The 19,308-nt window shown below is 39.5% G+C and overlaps 1 protein-coding gene across 1 annotated transcript in view; it reads left to right on the top strand.

Moving 5' to 3' along the window:
• Window positions 1-19,308, top strand: part of OVCH1 (ovochymase 1) — a 67,037-nt gene that overhangs the window by 21,143 nt on the left and 26,586 nt on the right. The window contains 5 exon segments of the mRNA XM_059081585.2: window positions 372-446; window positions 1,599-1,779; window positions 8,798-8,870; window positions 9,521-9,716; window positions 13,515-13,669. Coding sequence (XP_058937568.2) covers window positions 372-446; window positions 1,599-1,779; window positions 8,798-8,870; window positions 9,521-9,716; window positions 13,515-13,669 — 680 coding nt within the window.

The following is a 19,308-nucleotide window of genomic DNA, read 5'->3' as shown; positions in this document are numbered from 1 at the left end:
AAGTCATATATATGTAAATGAATAAAAATAGGGCTATGAACAGTACTTTCATGGAATATCTTTCAGAATGAAGAATAGGATCCTGAAATAAAGACTGAAATTGGGAAAACATGAGCATAGATATATTTTTTAAAAACCAAGAGAGTAATTTCATGGAGCCAAGGAAGGAAGAAATGCTTAAAAGGGTACAACAGGGATATTAAGAGATATACGACCAAATCACATGTATGGGATCTGGCATTTAACATTTGAAAGATAGTAGTAGTTAGATCAATTTAAGAGTGGTTCTTTGATTGACCAGTGTAAGCAAGTAGGGTCAGCTAGTATAGGCTACTCTAAATATTTTCAATTAATTTTTTTTTCCTCTGCAGACTCTTTAAACAAAATTGGATCAACATCATCTTCCAAAACCAATGCTGTATCTTCTACAAAAGATATTCCATATGGTGAGTTGATGACCATGTGATTCTTATCTGTTTAATTTCTTTTCTTCCTTAACTAGATGTCTCTTTACAGAAGCCTCATCTTGCATTGATATAGCTTCACAGTAAGCAAGAATGAGTTTTATATTTAAGCCCGTGAAATTTCCAGAACCCTGTTTGGGTTTGAGTATAGACTTATAAATAGAGGGAAGAAGAAATAAGCTTTATGACAAGAAAAAAAGAGGTACAGAGAGCAATCCTTGTCCTCATTTGTTCCTATGCAAACTTAATATTTAACATATCTTCCTAAATTCTGTGTTTAATATGATTTTGCATTTGGGGGCAAAGGGTGAAAACAAACCTTTTTTGTTTTCATTTTTTTAACACACTTGCAACTTTTAACTTCATTATAATCTTAAGTGTCTGGTTAAATATTACGAACTTTCATTGCTCTGTATGCATGTATTTCATATGTTCTAGTTGATGGGTTTTAATATAAATAGAAAGTTGTACAGGGAGCTATAAAGAGGGGAAATTGTCTGCCTCTTATGGGGGAGTCAGAGAAGACTTCATGGAGAAGATAGTACTTGATCTGAGTCACAGCAGTATTCCAGACAAGAGAACAGCATTTGGATGTCTGAGCCAATTTGGTATGTTTGGGGATTGGTAAATGGTTTTATACAATGAGAAAGAGAGATTAAACAAAGATGTGTAATAAAGAACCTTGTATCCTTTGCTAACAAACAGAATTTTCCTACTAGAATGTAAGTTCCATGAGGGCCAGGATTTTTGTCTACAGTATGCTATTCATTGATGTGTCACCAATGTCTAGAACATGTACCTGGCAACACCAAACACTAAATAAATATTTGTTAAATGAATGAATAAATATAATTTTTTAGGCCAGTACCTAAAAACCTGATTGCTTAGCAGAGTCACCTAGGCAAGCTTTTAAAATCAGATTCTACAGAGATGGGTCTTAGGAATCTATATCTTCATGAAACTCATCTGGTATTTGGTAATTACTCCTGTTGGCTGTGGCAGAATCTATATCTTCATGAAACTCATCTGGTATTTGGAAATTACTACTGTTGGCTATGGCAAGCCATTGGGGGAGGAGTGTGTTCTTAATCATTTCAGTTGGATGGGTCATTAGTTTGATTTCCTTTGCTGTAGGTGTCTGTGGCATCCCTCTATTTAGTCCCCAGTGGCTTTCCAGGAGAATTGCAGGAGGGGAAGAAGCCTGCCCCCACTGCTGGCCATGGCAGGTGGGTTTGAGGTTTCTAGGCCATCACCAGTGTGGAGGTGCCATCATCAGCTCTATTTGGATTCTGACTGCAGCCCATTGTGTGCAATCGTGAGTGAGACTGATGATATTTTACTAATGTATTTATATACCATAACTAGGACATAAATAAAATTGTCTAACTTCTAAAATCATCCAGACTAATTCTAAAGCATGAATCTTCCTTTCAGTGTTTCTGCCCCAGGTCCACCTAGCCTCTATTTAAACAATGTCAGTGAGGAAAAAGCAAATCAAATCTTGAAATTGTTCATCCCATTTATAGGGATCTCTGATTATGTTAAGCCCACGTCTGCTTCTCTGTAGCAGAAACTTATTGATCTAAATTTACTGCAGTTCCAGAAAACAAGAACTCAATCTCTTTCTTTTTTCACATAACAGCCCTTCCTATACTTCAAGAGCCCTCTCACATTGCCCTTAATCCTTAAACTAAATGCTCATTGTTCTATTGTTTGTAATTCCAGAGGCCTCACCATGCAATGCACTTTACCCTGGATTGGTTGAGTGTTGTTCCTTTTAAAGTATGGTTCATGACAGTGGAGAGCACAGGAGGCTAATCCACACCTTGATCACTGAACTTTCAGTGTTTTTAAATTGTAAACTATGCCATGATTTGAAAAACTACATAATATACATATGTAGTCTAAAGAATAGTTAGTAAATGTATATTTGTGTCCCTACTACCTAGCGTAAGAAGGATCTTTACACTTTCCTTTCAAAACCCCTTAGTGCCCCTCCCAAAGAGGTAAACACTATGCTAAATTTTGTGTTCATAATTCCTCTGCTTTTTTTTTTTTGGTTTTAACATCTATGAATCCCTAAAACCAGTGTATCGGCTTTTTCCTGGTTTTGATATTAATGTAAAAGAACTATAGTTTATATTCTTCTGTGATTTGCTTTTATCTTTATAACATATATAGATTAAATCATGTGGATGTGTGTAACTGTAATTAATTCATTTTCAGTCCAGACTAGTTAAGGCGATCACTTGTGGGTTGGTTCTGGACACTGTATATTTAAATACTCCCGAGGATAAACAACAAAGTCCTACTGTATAGTAGAGAGAACTATATTCAATATCCTATGATAAACCATGATGGAAAAGAATATTTTAAAAAAGAAGGTAGGGCTTCCCTGGTGGCGCAGTGATTGAGAGTCCGCCTGCCGATGCAGGGGAACCGGGTTCGTGCCCCGGTCCAGGAAGATCCCACATGCCGCGGAGCGGCTGGGCCCGTGAGCCTTGGCTGCTGAGCCTGCGCGTCCGGAGCCTGTGCTCCGCGACGGGAGAGGCCCCAACAGTGAGAGGCCCGCGTACCGCAAAAAAAAAAAAAAAAAAAAAAAAGAAGGGGTATATATATATATATATATATATATATACACACACACACACACACATACACACACAACTGAATCACTTTGCTGTACAGCAGAAATTTATACAACATTGTAAATCAACTATACTTCTAAATAAATAAATCCTCTCCAGATGATTCCAATGTACAGCCAAGGTCCAGAACCATCCCCTGTCCCTGGCTCCATCTTGACCCCTCCCCTGCTTGTCCCCAGTGGACCCACCCACTTCCTTAAACATGCTGTGCTTGTTCCTTTCTCAAGGTCTGTGTAGCTGCTGTTCCCTTTGCCATCCAGGACACCAAGGTGCATTTAGTTGGCCTGTCTCCTTCGCCTCCTCTTGGCTCTGAGTCTCACTGACTTTCCTTGTTTTTGATGACCTGGACAGTATTTAGGAGTACTCATCTGGTATTTTGTAGAATGTACCTCAGTTTGAGTTCGTCTGATGTTTTTCTCATGGTTTTACTGGGATTATGGATTCGGGGGAGGAGGTGTTAGACCTGAACGGTCTCTGAGGGGTCCCAGCTCGCCCAAGAACCGCCAAGAGTCGAGAGTCGCTGCAACACGCAAGAGGTTTATTAGGAGCCGGTGCACCGGGGTTCCTTGGTCCTCACGCAGGAGGCCGAAGAGGAACCCCCCCCAAGCGGAATTACATACATTTTGTAGTTTTCATTATGCAAAGTGTGGATATATCAAGGGTTTTTTTCTCATTGGTTTGTTTGTTCCTGGACCGGAGTGGGGACTTGGCTCTAGTTCCTTGATTGGTTAGCTGTTGGATGCCTGCTTTACATTTACCGGAGTGGGGGTCTTGGCTCTAGTTCCTTGATTGGTTAGCTGTTGGATGCCTACTTTACATTTACCGGAGTGGGGGTTGAGTCACATGAGTTATGGTTGGCTAGGGCGACCTTTAAACTCTGGCTTAGTCATTCTTATCACCCGCCATACTGGTTTGCTGAGGTTTCATCCCCCGCCATACTTGTTTGCTCGGAGCGGTTTCTGCCCAGGGCGGGGACATTCCATTATCTTATTGCCATCGAAAAAGCTTAAAGCTCAAAAGTATCGATAGGGAAGTAGGGGTGTAAGTATAGTTGAGGCCCTACAGAGGAACACAGAGGTAACATGCTATTCTTATCACATCATATCAAAGGGTACAAGCTGTCAACATGACTTCTCAATGATGACGTTAACCTCCATCACTGGCCCAGGCAGTATTTGCCGGGTGTCTCCACGGTAAAGTTACATCTTCCCCCCATTCTTGCCTACTCTTTGGAAGCAAGTGGCTAAGGGTAGCCCACCCTCAAACAGTTGGCCATTAAGCTCCACCTTCTTGAGTGCAGAGTTTTCTACAAAAATTATTTGAAATTCTCCTGTACGGGAGACTTACCTCTTCTCTTCCTTTTGTTTATTAAATCATGTATTTATTTATACTGGTGCGGACTTGAAAATATTTCTTTTTATAAATGCTGTATATTTATTTTGTTGCTCAAATTGTTCCAGCTTTGACTACTGTGAGTTCTTTCAGAGTGGCTTCTTGTCTTTTTGATATGCCCCCATCCTTTGTGACACTACAGGATGCTCCAGGTTCATCTTATATATTCTCCTCTCAGTCCTAGGATCAGCCATTTCTCCCATGAGCCCTGGTTCATTTTATTGGAGAATGGCATGAGAAGTCAAGATCTGGGTGCTGAGCACCCTGATTGCTACTGGGGTGTTATTGCTTCTAGGCCCTCTTAGCTGAAAGAGCTAGAAAATGTAAGTATGCATACTAACTCACTTATATAAACATATTTATCTATCTGTACCTATATTAAAGTAAACATGAGTTCATGCGAATATTTCCAACTCAATCCAGTACCACATGGTTCATTCTAGCACCTCCTGCCCTTGGAGAAGCCATTTTTTTAAAGAATTCTGTCAAAGTGCATTTTTATGTACCATGGAAAAGCCTCAGTTATAGCTGACTAATTAGTGAAAATTAATGCATTGGAGAAAACAGCTATTAGTATTGATACCAGAGGCACAGAAGAAGCTTTGGCAGACTCCCTTGTCAAATAGTTTAGTCTGTTCCTGAATTTATGTCATGGACCATGACTCCTTGCAGCAAGATATAGACCACAGCAAACCATTCTTCACAAGGTGGAATATTCAACTTGATGAGTCAAATGAGATGAATAAACAGTCAGCTAAAAATGTTTGTGAACCATTTAAGTTAACCACAAAAAGAATTTGTGTCCAATATCATTAGTGAACCTTCTTGGTTTCTTTGTAAAATTTTATTAAAATAGTAATAATGTTTGTTTTAAAAAGACAGATAAATAAAGTTATCAGGTAAAATCTAAACTACCTTCTCCATTTCACTAATCCATTCCGCCTCTCTGGAAGTAATCAGTATTAAGAATGTTTTAATTATCTGACTTTCCATTAAAGTTTATGCACATTAAATGTATTTTGTAGTATTTTATAATTTTTTGCACAAAACATTGTGCCTTGTATTTATACTGATATGAAAAATGTCTATGCACCTCACTTTTTCTTTAACTTTTCATAGTTGCCTAACTTACTTGACCAGAAAAATATCTTTCTGAAGCTTGAACTATATAGATCTTTACCCCAGAAGTGTTTGATATGCTGGTATAACAGAGGTAGTATGTTCCATTCATGCCTTGCCTTTAGGGAACTCTTCAGCTGATTCCTTCAAGGACTTGCTTCTCCCTGCCTCATCTTCATCAATCTTAGAGACATCCAGGGCTCCATGCTGCATAGAAGGGGACTTCTGAGTATCCAAATCCACTGAGAAGGCAGGTTTGCCATGTGGGATGAGCCAGTTGAGGAAGTGTGCAAAATCTGGGAGCTGAGATAGACATCATTTTTGCTGAAGGTCACCAGGTGCCAGGCTGGCTGGCATTGTTGGGTAGTGTTCCAAAGACAATAAGGACGACTGATACAGCAACACTGTATCACCTCCCATATACTACTGTCCCTGGCACTGGTTACCCTTAGTATCAGTTCTCAAACTTTAGCAAACATCAGAATTGCCTGGAGGGTTTCTGACTTGAAGTCTGGTGTGGGGCCGGAGAATCTGTATTTCTAACAAGTTCCTGGGTAATGTTGTTCTATCCTTAGGAAAAACCTGCTGTGTTCTTATTTTGCTGACTCCACTCTGGTCTTCATGCTCATGTGGGATTTTTAAATTACTTTAGGGCACTAAACTCACTTTGCAATTGTGCATTGGAATCTTTCTGTCTCAAACCTAAATCAGCGGATTTTTCAATTTCAGCCCTTTCTGTAATTTAGCAGTTACTCTTTCTTCTCCTGTTGCAGTAACTGATACATGTCCCATTGTTGCATTGGGGATAAGGCCATAACGATACGAGAAATGAAGCTTGATCACGGGCAAGTGGGAGAAAGTGAGAAATTCATAAATTGATACCTTCAGCTATTGTCCCATATTGGAGAAATCTCAGGCTTTGTTGCTTTATAAAGTGTACGTTGTGTTGTCATATGCTTTTTACAGTGTTCTCTACCGAATAAAAGGATATTTGATGACTGTGCACAATTTCTTCACTAGAAATTGTGAGCTACATTATCAACTCTACCATGATGTTTATCATTTCTTTGTATTGTGGACACTGTTCTCTGTATAAAAAAGTAGAATGAATTTGTCACTAAATTGGTCGCCTGGGCATATGCCGGGACACCCCTTGTCTCAACCAGGGAGGTTCTTTTTCCACTCGGATTCACACAGCCAGTCATGAAACCAATGCTGAGACTGGGAGAGCAGAAGCTTTGTTCAACAGCAGAAGAATGGAGAAGTGGGAATTTAGTTTGAAATTCAACTTCTTAACCCAATTCTGGTAGAGACACCATATATATAGGAGGGTCCAAGTAAAAGGGAGGGAATTGGAAAGAGCAGGAGGAATATTCATGACTTATCTGAGAACAAGGGTGTGGTTTGGACCTGGAACTGATGCAGCACTCCTTTTCAGTTCTTGTATGGGCTTTTCCAGTGTTGTCATGGCAACCATTAACTGTTATGGCGCTGGTGGGTACTTCATTTAGCTATTGTATTACAATGAGCATATAATGAGGTCCAAGGTCTAGTGGAAGTCAAATCTTCCGCCATCTTGGGCCTAGTTGGGTCTAACCAGTTCTTGTTTTTCTCTTTGCAGCTTCCTCCTGAGACTTAGATAAGAGCAATTGGTTTCCTTTCAAGGGAAGGGCAGGGGTGTGATTCTAGGACAATAGCTTGGTAACAGCTTTAAGAAATAAGTTAATTCACTACCAAGTAATGATTTAGAGGGTGACTTTGAAAATAAAGTTGATCCTTCCATTAGAGTGCATGACAGATAATAACAATGATAATAATAAATGGCTACCATTATGAAGTCTTTACCATCTGTAGAGTACTTGCCAGGCAGTTTACCTAAGTTAGTTCCCTTAATAAAGGCACATTGAAACACATGAATGAGTCAGACTCATCATGCAAGAAATTGAAATGAGCATAGTTATGACTAGCGAGAAGATGCGTATGTGTATTAAGAAACATCTCCTTTGAATAAAGTGTACTGAAAAATAATTTCAATAAATTTTACTGAAGAAACAGTTTTGAAAAATGAAAAATTAATCTCCAAACTGAAGTGACAGTGTATTTCTGGCAATTGAGAGACTCTTTACTTGGATATTTTTTCAACTGGAGATATTTTTTAAAATGTATTTATTTATTTTTGGCTGCAATGGGTCTTCATTGCTGCACGCAGGCTTTCTCTAGTTGCGGCAAGCAGGGGCTACTTTTCGTTGCAGCACGTGGGCTTCTCATTGCGGTGGCTTCTCTTGTTGTGGAGCACAGGCTCTAGGTACATGGGCTTCAGCAGTTGTGTCTCGTGGGCTCTAGAGCGCAGGCTCAGTAGTTGTGGAGCACAGGCTTAGTTTGTCCGCGGCATGTGGGATCTTCCTGGACCAGGGCTGAAACCCATGTCCCCTGCATTGGCAGGTGGATTCTTAACCACTGTGCCACCAGGGAAGCCCTGGAGATCTTGATGTGGCAAATTAATTGGATGTACATTTAAATTTTTAAACATCTTTTTGAAGTATATCAAATGTGTGAAAATCTTTAGTTCAGTTAGAGGAATTTACACAAGGTAAACACCCATGTAACCAGCACCCAGATCAAGAAACAAAATAGGGGCCCCCCTCGAGCCTCAATAATCACCCCTCTAAAAGGAATCAGTGCCCTGATCTCTAGCACTGTACGTGAACTTTACCTATTTTTGAATTGACAAATTCTTTTTTAACCTGAGTTTCATCAATTCTGGTTCCTGTAATATAATGTTTGGATCCTTTTAACAGTAAAACATGGACCAGAATCTACTTCATTATGAATGTACTTTTTTTCATGCATTCCTAATGTCACTATGAAATTAAAATAAACTCTAACTTTTCTTTTTTCCTTCTTAACTTAAAAATAGTCTTTGGTGATATTTGATAAGGGCTCCAAAGATATTTTATGGCCAAAAGAAGGGGGCAAGATACACAATTAGGAACTTGTCCTCAGGTAGGTCAGGAGGCAGAGTGTAGCATTGCTGGTTACACAAAGGTGCCAGACACGGTAGTGGGTGGCCCCTGACTGAACTGAACAGTGCATGTTGGTAGGGCCAGATGGGGTTAGATCAAATGGTGAAAAATATGTTTACCTGTCAAACTTTTGTTGTTCTTCTCTCTCCAGGAAAAATAATCCACTCTTGTGGACCATTGTTGCTGGAGACCATGACAGAACCTTGAAGGAACCAACTGAGCAGGTGAGAAATGTTTTTAATGGTTATTTTGCCTAAATTGTCACATGCCAGGGAATACATTTAGCTAAAACATGTAGTTATTAATCCCCTAATGCCCTCGTATACTTATCATTTATACCAACATTTAAAGATACCATTTGAGATCACATTTAATCTGAGAATTAGGTGAGGTGAGTCAGGAAGTGCAAGTTCAGGTCCATGTACACAGTCCACCATAGTCTGGTTTTTCCAGGACCACCAGTCCTCAGAAAGCAGTGCATGGACTCCTACAAGTTATTAACAGAGATTGCCCTTTTTAATTTAGTACAGAGTCATCTTCATTACTGATGTGTGGAAATGCAGAGATTTAAGATTATTTTGGGGGCTTCCCTGGTGGCGTGGTGGTTGAGAGTCCGCCTGCCGATGTAGGAGACACAGGTTCGTGCCCTGGTCCAGGAAGATCCCACATGCTGTGGAGCTGCTGGGACCGTGAGCCATGGCTGCTGAACCTGTGCGTCTGGAGCCTGTGCTCCGCAACAGGAGAGGCCACAACAGTGAGAGGCCCGAGAACCACACACACACAAAAAAAGATAAGATTATTTTGGACCAGTATACAAGGGAGTTGTTCAACTCATTGACTTTGCCTTGTAATCTCTTGCTTGCTAACAATACAGGTGAGAAGGGCAAAACACATTGTGGTGCACGAAGACTTTGACAGACTGACCTTTGACTCTGACATCGCCCTAATACAGCTGAGCTCTGCTCTGGAGTTCAACTCAGTGGTGAGGCCAGTGTGTCTCCCGCACAGCACGGAGCCTCTGTTTTCCTCTGAGATCTGTGTTGTGACTGGTTGGGGAAGTGTTAGTGAAGGTAAACATTTTACTTTTGTGTAAACATCACTGCTGGTTGAGAGTTTTGAGAATGTGTCATGGAAGTGATATCAAGTAGTATCTGCTTTAGCCCTTCTTCCTTCTGAAAGATTGAAACCATGTTTTATGTAGCTGTAAAGCTCATCAAATTAGAGAATGAGCTGTTTTATATTTTTCCATTAGGGTGACTTAATCATAGGCTAGATCTGTGAAAGGCCAGATAGAAGTGTTTTATGCCTTGTAAGCCATGTGGTCTCTGTCATAGCTATTCAAATCTGCCGTTGTAGCACAAAGCAGCCGTGGACAATATGTTATAGAATATGGATGTGGCTGAATTCAACAGAACTTGTCCATGAATCTTAAATTTTATACAATAATCTTGTCACAAAATGTTATTCTTTTTTGGATTTTCTTTTCAACCATTTAAAAATGTACAAATCATAATTAGTTCATGGATTTTAATAAATAGGCTCAGGGATGTAATAAATAGGCTTCGGTTAGGGCCTGGCATGAAATTGGCCTGTTGGCTGGGGTTTGATGACCCCTGGGCTAGATTCTAGAGTTCTTAAAGCCATAGTGAAATACTGAAAGATCTGAATGGGGTGATGTTTGTGTCCTGTTTCTTTTCACTGTATAACGTTATTTGCTTTTATATTTTCCTTCTGTTTATATGTCATTTAAAGTCTGTGAGCTTGCAGATGTAGAAGACAAACGTATGGTTATCAAAGGGGAAAGGGGGCGGGGAGGGATAAATTAAGAGTTTGGGATTAACATATATACATTACTATATATAAAATAGATAAACAACAAGGTCCTACTGTATAGCACAGGGAACTAAATTCAATATCTTGTTATAAACTGTAATGGAAAAGTTTATATATAAACTATATAGTTATATATAAACTATAATGAAAAAGAATATATATATATATATATATATATATATATATAACTGAATCACTTTGCTGTACAACAGGAACTAACACAACATTGTAAATTAAATATACTTCAATTAAAAAAATATAATGGTAAAGGCTGTGAGCTTGAAGGAGGTGAGATATCTTTGACCTCATACAGTATTCATGTTGTCCGCTTACGGTGCTACCTGCAGCCAAATTGCATTTTTCTAAAATCTTCACAACCACCATATGAGGAGATTTTATCCTCCCATTCTGCAAATGAGGAGATTATGGCCCTGAAGTCTAAGTAATTTGCTAAAATTCCATGACTAATAAATATCAAAAGTGGGATTTAAAATCAGTGTGGCTCAGCTGATAAACCTTGAATGGCTTATTTGTTACATTTGGAATACAATCTGAACTCCTAGCCCGGCACTGAAGGCTCTGCATTGGACCTCCCCATACCTCTCCAGCCTCAGTTCCTCCTTTGTCCCCTTGTTGGCTGACCTGTGTCTTCTTTCTTTCTCAAGCTCTGTGCTTTGTTTCCTTGGCCCCGGAGCACTCCTGTTCCAGTCTTCTCACAGCCCCTCCTCATTACTCCATCCTCAACTCATCTTCTCAGACCCCTTTCTTGCAGCACAACTGTCCTTCCTTCACTCTGCACTACCTGCTTTTATCACCTCCTTGCACATAAACGGACTTGACATATTTTACGGAATCGTTTTCTACATCCCACCACTTAGAGCGGGAGCCTCCTGAAAGCAGATCTCTGCCTAATTTACTGCTCTCTCCCCAGGAGTCAGCGTCTACCTAGCATAGAGGAAACACTCGGTAAATTTTTATTGACTGACTGGCCTCAAAGCCTTTGAATAAATGTGCCTGTTCTTTTTTTTTTTTTTTTTTTTTTTTGTTACGCGGGCCTCTCACTGCTGTGGCCTCTCCCGTTGCGGAGCACAGGCTCCGGACGCGCAGGCTCAGCGGCCATGGCTCACGGGCCCAGCCACTCTGCGGCATGTGGGATCTTCCCGGACCGGGGCATGAACCGGCGTCCCCTGCATAGGCAGGCGGACTCTCAACCACTGCGCCACCAGGGAAGCCCAAATGTGCCTGTTCTTTAACATCTTCAACCTTCACCAACTCCATGACCACCAGACGACAGAGGTGGTTGGTTCAGTTTTATAGAAGGTGAATTCAGTCTTTTAGTCTCAGAGAGAAAACAAGTTCTCAATTTTGAGACATGATAATAAGCAACATTGTTAGGGATGGTCCCTGAAAAGAGGATTTTAATTACATTAAATTATCTGTGTATTAGATTACTACATTAAAAAAAAATAAGATTTAGAGTCGGACCTAGGCTAGGTCCTAGTTCTGTCCCATAGGTGCTGTGTGATTAAATATTCAGAGCTCTGGCTTTTTCATGTGTCAGGTTAGTGTGGCAACGCACCTCACAATGTTGTTGTGAGTATTAATAGCTTAGAGTAAAAAGCTTGATAAATATATTACAGAACTATTTACATAAATGTAAATATAAATAAAATATAATAAGATACTATTTACATAAATGTAAAATGATTTTTATTAATTTTTTCCAAAAAGTTATAGGGCTATCAAATACTGAACTTACCTTTTTTTGATTAGTCATAAATCTAAAGTGATAGAATAAGTCATGCAGAACACGTGTTAACATAGGCCTGCAGGAGGGCCAGGCGGGAGAAGAAATTCTTTAGTGTTCATCATCAGTGTCATCTTAAATTAGAGTTGAGATTAGGCCTCAGTGATAATAAAGGAACAAGAGAAATGTGGTTTTGTTTTATGTGAGTGCTCCCGAGTCCAAGCTCACTCTGCTTGCCACACGGCAGTCCATCAGAGACGAGGCATTGAGGCAAGGAATACGACTATATTTGAAAAGCCTGCAGACCAAGAACACGGCAGACTAGTGTCTCTGAAAAACCATCTTATGGGGTTTGGTTGCCAGTTTCTTTTATAGCACAGAGAGGGGGAGGAGATGAGGAAGTGAAGTAAAATGGCCATAGTTTTGCAAATATCACCTGGAATGGCCGGCCTCTGGTAGGGGATGTGTTAATTTCTTCTTACTTGTAGCCCTCCACAGGTGGACAGGGTGCAGATGCTCCCCAAACAAAGGCACTTTGGTTTAACATTCAGGCAGAGGGGCAGGGCTCCCCGAGGCAGGCCATTAGGTACAGACAGTATCCTTTCAGTGAAGGAAAGCTGCCGAGAGCAAAGGTCAAAGTAGAAGAAACAGATCCAACATGTCGTCTGATTTGGCTCTTCCCTGTTACAATTGGAAATCATATAAATATTGTTATGTAGTTATAATATATGTTTACGTAAAATGTTTACAGTTGACCTTTGAACAATGCGGGGGTTAATTCAAGTGTCATTTATGGTCAGCCCTACATACCGCAAACTGTGTAGTACTGCAGTATTTACTATTGAAAAATATCTGAGTATAAGTGGACCCGTGCAGTTCAAACCTGTGTTGTTCAAGGGTCAACTGTACCTGTATAAATATATAAACATATATATTTGTAATATAAATTATCTGTGACACCAATTCATATCTTACTGAGTTTCTCTTTCTGAATTCTTAATAGCAATATTGGAAACACTAAAATTTAAATCAGAGTTAAGCTAGAAAAAAAGTGTTTCTGATCTTGTTCCTCCTGCCAGTGGATTTTATTCGCCAAGATGTCACATCTGGAAATAAAGATGTCCTGCACAAAACACTGTGTTTGGATTCAGAATTCTGCATCAGCTTAGGCAAAACCGAATGATGGCAGCTGTGTCGGTGTAGAGCAAGTCTGAACTTAAATATGTTTCTTTAACACCACTTGTTGCTTACTTCATTATCAAGCTCTTTTTCTGAATCTATTTCTTAGATGGTGGCCTAGCGAGTCGCTTACAGCAGATTCAAGTGCTCGTGTTAGAAAGAGAGGTCTGCGAACGCACTTACTATTCTGCCCATCCAGGAGGGATTACAGAGAAGATGATCTGTGCTGGCTTTGCAGCATCTGGAGGGAAAGATGTGGGTCAGGTGAGAGGATTCTAATTTTGCAGAGGAAGATAGGAAGTTGTCATCTGTTGGAAATTCTCCTTAGACAGGAAGAATCTACTCTCAAAGCCACAGACAAGCATCTTGGCCTGTGCCTGCAGCATCACGCCACGCCCCTACTCGAAAGCCAGTAGGACAATAGGAAGAGTGAATTACTTAGTTCAAACTTGCTGAGATGGCAGAGAGGAGACAGAAGCAGCCATCAGTCAGAGGGGAAGTGGGTACACAGAGGAGCCCACGAGAAGGTAGGAGAAGGCAACACCACTGAACTGGTCTGCAGGTGGGAAAATGTGTTCAGATATACTTCAAGCTTTGGTAAAGCTTTGGTAAAAGGGGAACGAGCAAATAAGGATTGTAAGTTAGTGTATCCTACTTATGCCTTAAGAGTTTTATTGTTTCAAATTATTACTAAACTCCTGGGTACTCACACTTAATTTTCTACCACAGAATAAAATAAAATAATCGTGAAGAAAATGGGAACCTTTGAAAAAACGGTTTTCATATGCAGCGGAAAACAAATCACAAAGCAGTAGTTTAATTTTAGTGATATCCTAGAGGCACGAAGCTGTGCAGATGTATTCACACGTCCGCTGGGCAAGCATGCTATTGGCAAGTTCAGAATCAACTAAGAAAAAGACAGGATACGGGCAAAAGGATTACAAAACACCAGCTTTAATATCCACAAAGCTGACTGAGGAATATGCCTTAGGTATGCAACCAAAAAGTGTTTCCAACACTAAGCAGCCCACCTTGAACACCTAGGCTGGACTTGAGGCAGCCTGCCTAAGGGAAAGTTGGGGTCTGTAGAGCAGACACACTTCTCCAGATTGTTGTATCATTTCATATTGGTCTAAAGTAGAGAGGGAAGAAAGAATGAATCTTGAGTTGCAGCTTTTTGATAGTCCTCCCCTGCCCCCCCCAAACGCTTCCCCTACCCTCCCTGGCCACGAAGAAACAGAAACCAATGGATACCACCTCTATGGGGAGAAAACTGGGCTTTAATCTGGATAGAAGTCTTTCCATTGGAAAAAATGAGGAGAGAAGGAAGGAAGTCCCCTCTTAACATTGAATATAAATTTAGTGTAGTTAAACCCTTTCCTTGTGTCAAGCACTACCCAAATTCTGTTCCATGTTGCATACTGTAATTTGCATTCTTCAGAAGCAGACTCTGAGAGGAGAATCCAAGGGCAATAGTCTGCTTAGAAAGTACAAATATCACTGGTAGAAATGTGAGGAGGTAGTACAGGGAAGGGAAGGCAGCCCATCTATTGATGTGCTATTGATGTGCTATTAATGTGCTATGAAGCCAGCTACCACAGGGAGGAACTGAGCTGAATCCTGCAGCAAAACTCTGGCAGTGATACAAAACACACGCAGTATATTTATCCCCTCCCCTTGGAGGGGTGAGGGAGCTTCCTCAGAGTCACGGTTGGAGGGCTGCAGGGGAGCATTTCCCACAGTCTGAGCTGCCTTATGGCTGGGGTGGACAGGGCAAGGGCCCTCAGGCACACAGCCGGCATGGACTGGAATGTCCGAGGAATATGGGAAGGGCCCTCACACCCTCTGCTAGAGGACATGACTGTTATATTATAAAAATCCAATAGAAAATTACTCTGAATTAATGTGTTCATTCTCCCCCTTTTGAGGGATGGTTTTCTTTCTTTTTTCGCATCAAGAAAATTACAGATGGCTCTGCTGTCTCTGTCATGTTTAACAGCATGTAACATTAAGGGAAGAGCTTAGTCTATCAAGAGAGCAAATAGGTCCATGTCAGAGGTGACCCAAATACCATAATCTCGGTTGGTACCTATATTTATTTCAGCTACATCCAGCTGTCACTTTCGCTGCAGTGTGACCAAATTTACAGCCACTACAAAGAAAGGAAAATAGGAGCGATTCTGACTAGATGTGGCTAGCTTTCTTTTATAAAGAATACTGAATTACTAAAAGGGTGACTTCACAAACTTGCTTTGATGAAACAGACTCTAATATTTCTATCAGGTAATTGGTTTTTACCCCCAAAAAAGGTTTTTACCCTCCTGTATATACTCAAGGGTAATGGACCTGCTAATGTAATTTCTCATCCAGGAAGGTGAACATCAGAATGTTGGAATGCAGAGACATGGGAGTTTCAGATACACAGTGTAGAATCCTGTGGTTCTTTGCTCACAACAAATTTTAGAGTTTTTTAAAAAATCTCAAGTTCTTTGACCTATCATTGATCTTTGTCTTCACAGAGTGATACATGTTCTGTTCTTGCTGACTTTTCCAGTCTAGTTCTTTTTTCTCTTCTCTTGCTTACTATTTTTCAGCCACATCGATTGCCTTCTGACCTCAAACTTGCCACATCCTTGTCTAAGTTTGGGCCTTAGCCCAGATATTAATTCCGCATTAAAATGCTATTCCTCCAGGTTTTTGAAAATCCACCTCCTCATTTTTCATGTGTGAGCTCAAATGTTATTGAAACTACAAATACATACATGCACGTGTAAGCGTACACACAGCTACCATTGTTCTCAACTTTTCACTCTGAGTATTTCCTTTATGGCTATTATCACCATCTAATTTGTTTATATTCTTTTCCAGAATGCCTGGCTCACAGTAGGCACCTGATAATTTTTTAAATAATCAGTAGGTACCATTTGTTTCTTGAAGGTTTACCATGTGTGAGGCCCTGTAATAAGTGCTGACCATAAAAGATAAATTAGACAGGCTCCTTCTGTATCACAAAATGTTTGTAATTGACTGAAAAATTCTATATTGGATATGTGTTCGTACTGAATGAATGAGTGAATAAAAAAACACCTGATTTGACGAATCAGACTATTTTCAAACTGGAAGGGGCTCCTAAGTATAATCTTAAATTATGTGAGAAAAAAATTAGGCCCAGAGAAAATGTTAATTGTTCTACATTACAGATTAAGGAATCTGTCTCCTATTCCCAGTTCAGGATTTCTCCTGTGAAATTCTTCATATAAAATAAACACCTATCTCAAATATGTTATCAGCTTTATTTTATAAGAAGACAATTAAATTAAAGGTTTAGTTTGGTCCTAAGTACATTTGTGTCAAAAAAAAAAAAAAAAGCCCTGATAAAAAATCAGAAAGGCTATCTTAAAAAAATGCAAATCCTATGTTTTAAAGCTTGGGGTTTATTTTTTCAGCTTTATTGAGATATAACTGACATATAAAATTTTATAAATTTAAAATGTATAATGTGATGATTTTGATACACTTATGTATTATGAAATGCTTACCAGAGTAGGGTTAGTTAACACCTTCATCACCTCACATAATTATCATTTCTTTCTTGTGCTGAGAACACTTACGATCTACTCTCTTAGCAGCTTTCAAGTAAGCAGTACAGTATTGTTAACTACAGTCACCATGCTGTACATAAGATCCCTAGAACCTGTTAATCTTACAGCTGGAAGTTTATACCCTTTGACCAGCATCTTCCCATTTTTCCCATTTTTCAGGTCTCATGTATATGTGATATCATACAGTAATTGTCTTTCACTGTCTGACTTTTCACTTAACATATTGTTCTCAAGGATCATCCATGTTGTCGCAAATGGCAGGATTTCCTTCTTTCTCATGGCTGAATAATATTCCATTTTAGTATTCAGTATTCTCATGGCTGAATAAATAAATATGCATATAGACATACATATATATATATATAAAATACACACACACATATACTCCGTACATTTTCTTTATCCATTCATCCTTTGACAGACAAATGGTTTGTTTCCATGTCTTGGCTAATGCGAATAAAGCTGCAGTAAACATGGGGATGCAGATACCTCTTCAGTATCCTATTTTTATTTCCTTTGGCTATATACCCAGAACTGGGATTGCTGTATCATATGGTAGTTCTATTTCTAATTCTATTTTCCACAGTGATATACCAATTTTTATTCCCACCAATGGTGCAAAAGGATTCTCTTTTTTTCCACATCCTTGTAAACACTGTTTATTTCTTGTCTTTTTGATGATAGCTGATCAAACAGGTATGAGGTGATATCTCATTGTGATTTTGATTTGCATTCTCGTGATGTTGAGCACATTTTCATGTACCTGTTGACCATCTGTATATCTTCTTTGGAAAAATGTCTGTTCAGATCCTCTGCCTATTTATAAATTGCATTTTTTTGTTATTGATTTGTATGAGTTCTATAATTTTGGATATTAACTCCCTATCAGATATACGGTTTAAAAATATTTTCTCCCATTCCATGGGTTGCATTTTCATTTTGTTGATTGTTTCTTCTGATGTGCAGAAGCATTTTAGCTTGATGTAGTCCCACTTACTGATTTTTGGCCCTGTTGCTTGTGCTTTTGGTTTCATATCCAAAAAAACTGTTGCCAAAAACAAAGTCAAAGGAGCTTTTCCCTATGTTTTCTTCTAGAAATTCTGCCATTTGGGGTCTTATGTTTAAGTCTTTAATCTATTTCAAGTTAATTTTTGTGGTGTAAAATAGGGGTTCAATTTTATTCCTCTGCATGTGGTTATCCAGTTTTCCCAACACCATTTATTGAAGAAACTAGTTTTTCCCCATTGAGTATTCTTTGCTCCTTTGTCAAATATTAGTTAACTATATAAATGAGGGTTTTTTCTGGGCTCACAATTCTGTCTCATTGGTCTGTGTGTCTGTTTTTATGCCAGTACCATACTGTGTTGATTACTATAAATTTGTAATATATTTTGAAATCAGGAAGTGTGTTGCCTCCAGCTTTGTTCTTTCTCAGGATTGCTTTGACTATGCAAGGGTCTTTGTGGTTCCATGTGAATTTTAGGATTGTTTTTCTCATTTCTGTGAAAAATGCCATTGAAATTTTGATATGGACTTCATTGAATCTATAGCTGGTTTTGAGTAGTGTGGACATTTTAACAATATTCAAATTCATGAATGTGGGATATCTTTCCATTTCTTTGTGTCTTTAATTTTTTCATCAAAGTCATAGTTTTCAGTATAGAGACCTTTTACCTCCTTGGTTAAATTTATTCCAAAGTAGTTTATTATTTTGATGCTACTGTACATGGGATTTATATATATATGTGTGTGTGTGTGTGTGTGTGTGTTTTGTTGGTGTATAGAGACACAGCTGATTTCTATATGTTCATTTTGTATCCTGAAACTTTACTGTATTCATTGATAAGTTCGAACAGTTTTTTGGTGGAGCCTTTAAGACTTTCTGTATGAAAAGACTTTCTTGCCTGATTGCTCTGGCTAGGACTTTCAGACTATATTGAATAGGCCTGGTGAGGGTGAGCACCTTAGTCTTATTCCTACTCTTAGAGGAACAGCTTTCAACCTTTCACTGTTGAGTAGAATGTCTGCTGTGGGTTTGTTATATATGGCCTTTTTCTTCTTTTTTTTTTTTTTTTTTTTTGTGTGTGTGGTACGCGGGCCTCTCACTGTTGTGGCCTCTCCCGTTGCGGAGCACAGGCTCCAGATGCACAGGCACAGCGACCATGGCTCACGGGCCCAGCCGCTCTTCGGCATGTGGGATCCTCCCAGATTGGGGCATGAACCCATGTCCCTTGCACCGGCAGGCGGACTCTCAACCACTGCGCCACCAGGGAAGCCCTATATGGCCTTTTTTATGTTGAG

The sequence above is a fragment of the Kogia breviceps genome, chromosome 12 (assembly GCF_026419965.1).
Source record: "Kogia breviceps isolate mKogBre1 chromosome 12, mKogBre1 haplotype 1, whole genome shotgun sequence".
In the NCBI taxonomy this organism is placed as follows: domain Eukaryota; kingdom Metazoa; phylum Chordata; class Mammalia; order Artiodactyla; family Physeteridae; genus Kogia; species Kogia breviceps.
The sequence above is the reverse complement of the archived record's forward strand: the minus strand, read 5'-3'. Positions and strand labels throughout refer to the sequence as shown.